The 6,445-nt window shown below is 49.7% G+C and overlaps 1 protein-coding gene across 2 annotated transcripts; it reads left to right on the plus strand.

Moving 5' to 3' along the window:
• The first annotated feature begins 1,958 nt into the window (after positions 1 to 1,958).
• ANAPC15 (anaphase promoting complex subunit 15) lies at positions 1,959 to 6,445 on the plus strand. Of its 2 annotated transcripts, none has more exons than XM_083735012.1 (5): positions 1,959 to 2,064; positions 3,989 to 4,114; positions 4,526 to 4,585; positions 5,579 to 5,719; positions 6,009 to 6,445. In XM_083735012.1, the coding sequence occupies exons 1-5, from the start codon at positions 1,993 to 1,995 to the stop codon at positions 6,054 to 6,056; spliced, it is 447 nt and encodes a 148-aa protein (XP_083591138.1). In that variant the 5' UTR covers positions 1,959 to 1,992; the 3' UTR covers positions 6,057 to 6,445. The 2 variants fall into 2 exon arrangements, with proteins under 2 accessions (XP_083591138.1, XP_083591139.1); XM_083735013.1 differs by having other exon boundaries at positions 5,582 to 5,719.

Raw genomic sequence — 6,445 nt, forward strand, 5'->3', positions numbered from 1 at the left:
TGGGCAATTTCAAAAGTCTTTATAGGAGCTTGTGCACCTTTGTTCTGGATCTCTCCTACCTCCTTGCAAGGAAGGGAGGGAACTTTGTTGCAACAGAAAAGTAAAGATCCATTCATCTCTGACCAATCATGGACTTAGGGGACCCAGTCCCTTGGGGAATTGGGCAGCAAAAGCCAACCCCCGCCCCCCATTTTTTCCTGTAACAAGAACATTACAGAAAGAAGTGGAAGAAGTATCCCTCGGAATAAGAGCTGAGTTTCTTGGCAACCTACCCCATGTCCCAAACACATAGAATTGTGTTGTAGAGATGTCCACCCCTCAAAAACACCTGCTTTTCAGACCACATAAGCAAAGTTTGCATTTGAATTTGAAAGGCCCTTCCGGCTGCTTGTAGTAGGGGACTGATTCTTTACTGTTTAGATCTCAGGATGGGACTTTCTGAATTCAAAGCATGATCTCTGCTGTTGCTGCTGAGCTCTGGGAAGATTTTACATAACAGAGGTTAGAACTTTGGAGACAAATAGTGAGTTCTGCTTCCAGGAAGGAGTGGCTTGCTTGTTGCCGAACCGGATGCTTTCTATTAAGGTCCTAAAAAGCAGGTGGCATCGACAGCAGCTGATTTTATCAGTTTGCAATTTTGAATAAATTTGTGCTCCTGCGAGTGATTCTTCCAAACCATAGAAATAAGACCTGCCAAGGAAGCTGTTTCATCGGATCGACTCAGGCAGTTTGCTTGCTCGTCAATGAATAGGGCAGAGAGGAGAGGAAGTCTGCGCATGCTTTTGGGTTGCTGTTTTTTAAGCTGCTACTTCACACCTCCTATCTGGACCCTAGGAATGACCAGTCCAGAAGGGGCTGAAGAGCACTTACGTAAATGCATTTATTTAATGATATTACAGCAGGCAGGCAGGCAAGTTGCAGACGGAGTGAAGCAAGCTGGCACGCTGACCAGGCAAGGGGTTGATTTTTAGGGGTGCGGAAGTCCAACGGGGAAGTATGAATCTGGCCCATTCCCTGCTCACTATTATCAATGACAATTATTACTTGCATTTATATTCAACCTTTTTCTGGCTCTCCTCCTCCTTATTTTATGCCCCCCAAAACAGCAGCCCTGCAAGGTAGGTTAGGCTGAGAGGCAGTGACTGGCACCTAAGGTCACCCTGTGAGAGCTTCAGGGTCCGGTGAGGAATTCGAACTCTTCTCTCTCCCAGGTCCCAGTCCAATACTCTAAGCCAGTGGTGGCCAAACTTGGCCCTCCAGCTGTTTTGGAACTACAACTCCCATCATCCACTGCTAACAGGACTAGTGGCCAGGGATGGTGGGAACTGTAGTCCCAAAACAGCTGGAGGGCCAATTTTGGCCACCACGGTTCTAACCACTGCACCAAACTGCCTCTGCCACTTTCATGCAAACTTTTGTGCTTGTTTTTCCCTAATTAAACAATTTTGTTTTGAGCCACATGCAAGCAGCTCTAGCAGGCGAAACAAGCAGCTCTCAGTTTCTCCCCAGCTTCCTCTTTCCATCCCAAATGCAGCATTTTCAAACACGTTAAGTACTCCTCCCTTGCTACCGAATCTGGTTTTATTGACCATAAAATTAAACAGGGTAGAGCTTGAAGTAAGAATTGTATTATTTTAAATCAACCAATTAAATTGTATCATTGCTTGGTCGATCAACCAATCAAATAACTTGCCCCTCCTTTCCCCTCCCTCCTCAACAGCTGCAGGAATAAGCGCCTGATTAAACAAGCCCCTCGCAGACGCTGCAGGGCTCCACTGCGCAGGCGCGCAGGAATCCTCCAGGGAGGGGCGGGGTCAGGAGCCTTTCCAGCCGCCGGGGACGAAGAGGCTCCACCCACGCGCCTGCGCACTGGGCGCGTGGAAACCCTAGAGCTAGAAAAAAGTGAAGAAGGGAAAACACTTCCGGTGAAAGATGTTAAGTGAAACAAACAAGATCCGAAACACCCCCACCGCCACAGGACGCTTCCGGGGCATGGCAGATGTGCTTCCGGGGTATGGGGGATTCGAACCGGGGCCGGCTTCTCCCTCAGCAACGAAGTGGGAGGTGAGGGGAGTAGGGAAGGGAAGGGGGGGCAGGAGAGAAGGAAATGCACGGGGGGGGGGGAACCGGGGGCACGCGGGTTTCAATGACCCGGATGCTGGAGGTCATGACCTTTGGCTTGCAGGGGAGCCCATTTAACACCCCCCGGGCAGTGCCTAAAATAGGTGCGGGGGGGTCTCACTCTGTGACCCCCCAAAGGCCCCGCCTCCTGGGCCTGAGAGAAAGTGGGCGGGGGAGAGAATCCTGACCCCATAGAGGGAGGGAGAGAAGGCGGTGCCCCCAGCTCCGTCCCTTGCTTAATATTATATTATAATGGTAATTATTATTTTTATTAATTTCTCATCTTTTAATATAATAATAAGCAGAGACATCACCTTGCCGACAAAGGTCCGTATAGTTAAAGCCATGGTTTTCCCAGTAGTGATGTATGGAAGTGAGAGCTGGACCATAAAGAAGGCTGATCGCCAAAGGATTGATGCTTTTGAATTATGGTGCTGGAGGAGACTCTGGAGAGTCCCATGGACTGCAAGAAGATCAAACCTCTCCATTCTGAAGGAAATCAGTCCTGAGTGCTCACTGGAAGGACAGATCGTGAAACGACTAAACAACAACAACAAATATAATAAAAATAACTTATTATTTATACCCCGTCCATCTGGCTGGGCTTCCCCAGCCACTCTTGTGCTTTGAACTGCCCTGGAAAACTTTCACCATGTGATAAACTGCTTGCCTTATTAGTCCTATATTTATCATTCAGGATGCAATTAAGTGCAGCTCCACTCAGTTCCCTTGTTGCCTTTGTTGTTGTTTAGTCGTGTCCGCCTCTTTGTGACCCCCTGGACCAGCGCACGCCAGGCACTCCTGTCTTCCACTGCCTCCCGCAGTTTGGTCATACTCATGCTCATCGCTTCGAGAACACTGTCCCACCATCTAGTCCTCTGCCGTCCCTTTCTCCTTGTGCCCTCCATCTTTCCCAACATCAGGGTCTTTTCCAGGGAGTCTTCTCATGAGGTGGCCAAAGTCACCTCAGCTTCAGGATCTGTCCTTCCAGTGAGCACTCAGGGCTGATTTCCTTCCGAATGGATCGGTTTGATCTTCTTGCAGTCCATGGGACTCTCAAGAGTCTCCTCCAGCACCAGAATTCAAAAGCATCAACCTAGCAGTTTGAAAGCACACTAGTGCAAGTAGAGAAATAGGTACCGCTGTGGCGGGAAGATAAACAGCATTTCCATGCGCTCTGGTTTCTGTCACGGTGTTCCGTTGCGCCGGAAGCGGTTTAGTCCTGCTAGTCACATGACCCAGAAAGCTGTCTCTGAACAAATGCCGGCTCCCTTGGCCTGAAAACGAGATGAGTGCCCCACCCCATAGTCACCTTTGACTGGACATAACTATCCAGGGGCCCTTTACCTTGGTCCTCTGAGATGCCTGCGATATACATCCAATCCAAAAGAATGCAAACGAACCAGTGTTGCTTCATTTACATGTGTTAGCGTCAAGTACTCGTTTTTCTAGCACTAGGAGGTTGAAGTGTGTTTGCTGAAGACCATGTGTTGGGTACGGCCTGTGCCTGGAATCCCTTGGTACAATGTGGCGATGGTTTGGCTGTGTGGTCGATGAGTGAAGGATCATTTCTTAGGGACACAGGATCAGACCTGCCCCTGTCCTTTATAGTCCCACAGCTGACTATACAGTCATACCTCGGGTTGAGTGTTTTCGGGTTGCGCTCCTCGGCGACCCAGAAGTAACGGAATGCGTTAGCGTTACTTCAGGGCTTCACCACTCGCGCATGTGCAAACGCTCAAAATGACGTCACACGCATGCGCAGAAGCGGTTTGCATTCTCTTCAGGATGCAAATGGTGCTCCGGAACGGTACAGAGGTACCACTGTAGTGCTTTCCCAACCATTTTTCTTCTCCCAATCCCTCAGGAAGACATGTCCACACTCTTTCCTTCCCTCTTCCCACGAGTCACTGAGGCGCTGTGGTTTAACCTGGACCGGCCATGTGTGGATGAGAATGAGCTTCAGCAGCAAGAACAGCAGCATCAGGCCTGGGTGAGCCATGCAAGGAGAGAGGGGACTTTGGGAATAAAGAAGAGGAAGGAGCGGGGCTGTCGGATGGAGCCAGCCAAACATTAGGAAGAACCTTCTAACAGTAAGAGCTGTTCAAAAGTGGTGGCCTCTCCTTCATTGGAGGTTTGTAAACAGAGGCTGGCTGGCCACCTGTCGGGGATTCTTGAGCTGTGATTGGTTGGACTAGATGACTCTGGTGGTCCTTTAAACTCTATGCTTCTGTGAAAAAGAAAGAGCTTTTTCCTGAGGGCAATCTCATACTTTGTCCGTTGGAAAGCGTGTCCTTTCCTCCGCCCCCCCCCCCCAATTCACCTGCCTTCATCTTGAACCTTCCTTCTGGATGTTCTTGATAGTCTCTCTGAATTAATTTAACATTTTCTCCCTTTGCCACAGCTGCAGAGCATCGCTGAGAAAGATAACAACTTGGTCCCAATTGGGAAGCCTGCCTCCGAGGTAACAACCTTGTCAGCCCTTGGGATACTCCAGGGTGGGGCGGGGGTGTTCTGCACCTAGATTGGGAGGGTTTGTTCAAGGAGCTATGGATCTGGGCAGGTTATGGGCTGCCATTAGTATTATTATCACCACCATCACATACTTAGATAATGATAACACACCAGAGGAAAGGGCCTTGTTGCCCTGGGATTGCCTCCACCTCCGTCACTTATCTTAGATGTGCCTAATGCCTCCATCTCTTGGGTCCTTTCCTCTCATGGTTCCTCTCACCTGGACCATTTACATCAGGATCTCACAATTGCCACCCCCATATCATCCCTCCTTCTCTGCAAGCCTAAACCCTCTGGTTCCTATTGAGCCATTCCCTGGTTGCTCTTAAAAGCGGAATGGTTCCTGCTCTCCTGGTTGCTGTTATAACCATCATCTGCAGAGTGCACAGAAAAACAGGCACCTATATCTTGCAGGGAGGGGTGGCAAAAGCACAAGGCCTTCTAGGCTTAATTAGGATGTGAGAAATTCTAGGCTTAGGAGATTTGAATTACCCTTTAGGAGCTATGGAACATAAGAGCCAAGAAATCCTGGATGCCTTTTGAGAAGATTGTGATGTCTGTAAGAAAGGGAAAGGAACTGAGAGGGTGTTTCGTATCATATAGAAGGAGAGCTTGTAGGATTGAGAGGAACTTCCTGCGTTTTAAAGCTGCAGTCCACCTTGAGGATCGCAGAGGCTGTAGATAAATTGTAATATTGCCTTGAGGGCTTACATGGTAAGCCACATGGCTGAATTTATTTGATATATTGTTATATCACCTTTAACGGCAACAGCCGTATCAAGGCAGTTTGCAAAACATAAAGCAGAGCAGCCAGTTAAGTCAGCTGTTGGCCAGGGGCTGGAACAGGACAGATCCCACATTGTGGACAAGGGCTCTGTGGCACACAGGAGCCGGGAGGAGGGGCTGGCAGGAAAGTGACAGCTGCGCCTTTGCTTTGCCTTAGCAGACTTATGACGAGGAGGAGGAAGAGGATGACGAAGATGACGAGGACAGCGAGGAAGACTCCGAAGATGATGAGGACATGCAAGACATGGACGAGATGAACGACTACAATGAGTCTCCGGATGATGGGGAGATCAATGAGGTTGGTAGGGGGCTCCTCGCGGGTCTTGGCTTCCTCGTTCCCACGTCTAGATCTGGGAAGAATTCTGTGGGATTCACTGGGGCGCCCTTGTAGCCAGACAGCGGACCATTAGGGAGACAGCAGTGCATACAAGGAGGGCCTCAGCAGAGGTGCTGCAGTGCTGAAGGAGCTGAGCAGCTCAGGGGGCCTGGGCACGTAGCTCACATCCTCATAAGAGGCTATCCATTCGTAGTGGGCATCACTTTCAGCTTGGCCTCTTAACAATTCATTGTTTTGTGTCCCTCCCCAGGTGGATATGGAAGGAGCAGAGCAAGATCAGGACCAGTGGATGATCTAGATTCCCAAAAGAACTCAGTCCAGCCTTTGGATGTGTATCTGTCCTTCGTGGAGCAGGAAAGGAGGGGAATGTCTCCCCAAGCTGGGCTGTTTGCAAAGCAGGCTGGTGTGTGTGAGATCCAGGCCTGCCCTGAATCCTGGCTGGGAAGTGGGACCCATTCCTGCCCCCATCCCTGCCGCAGAAGTGCTGCCCCGCTGGGCTCGTTCGTTGTCGTTCTGCTGAAGTGTTTGAGGCAGCTAAAAACTCCAGAGAGGAAAGGAGTTGAGGTTCAGCGCTTGACTTTGGCAGCAGAGGCAGCCGGTCTTTTGTTTGAGTTTGGGGTGTGTGTGTGTGTCAGTTTTCTGCTCTCGGCAGAAGCAGTTTTGTCAATAAACCTTTTTCTTTTGTTA

The sequence above is a fragment of the Podarcis gaigeae genome, assembly GCF_964106915.1.
Source record: "Podarcis gaigeae genome assembly, chromosome: 4".
Lineage (NCBI taxonomy): Eukaryota > Metazoa > Chordata > Lepidosauria > Squamata > Lacertidae > Podarcis > Podarcis gaigeae.

What these genes read in the sequence shown, in the direction of transcription:
- ANAPC15 (XM_083735012.1), top strand. Translation starts at nt 1,993, where the DNA reads ATGGCAGATGTGCTTCCGGGGTATGGGGGATTCGAACCGGGGCCGGCT. An exon ending in CCTCAGCAACGAAGTGGGAG is followed by an intron (nt 2,065 to 3,988) that starts GTGAGGGGAGTA and finishes CCAATCCCTCAG; the next exon opens with GAAGACATGTCCACACTCTT. An exon ending in TTGGGAAGCCTGCCTCCGAG is followed by an intron (nt 4,586 to 5,578) that starts GTAACAACCTTG and finishes GCTTTGCCTTAG; the next exon opens with CAGACTTATGACGAGGAGGA.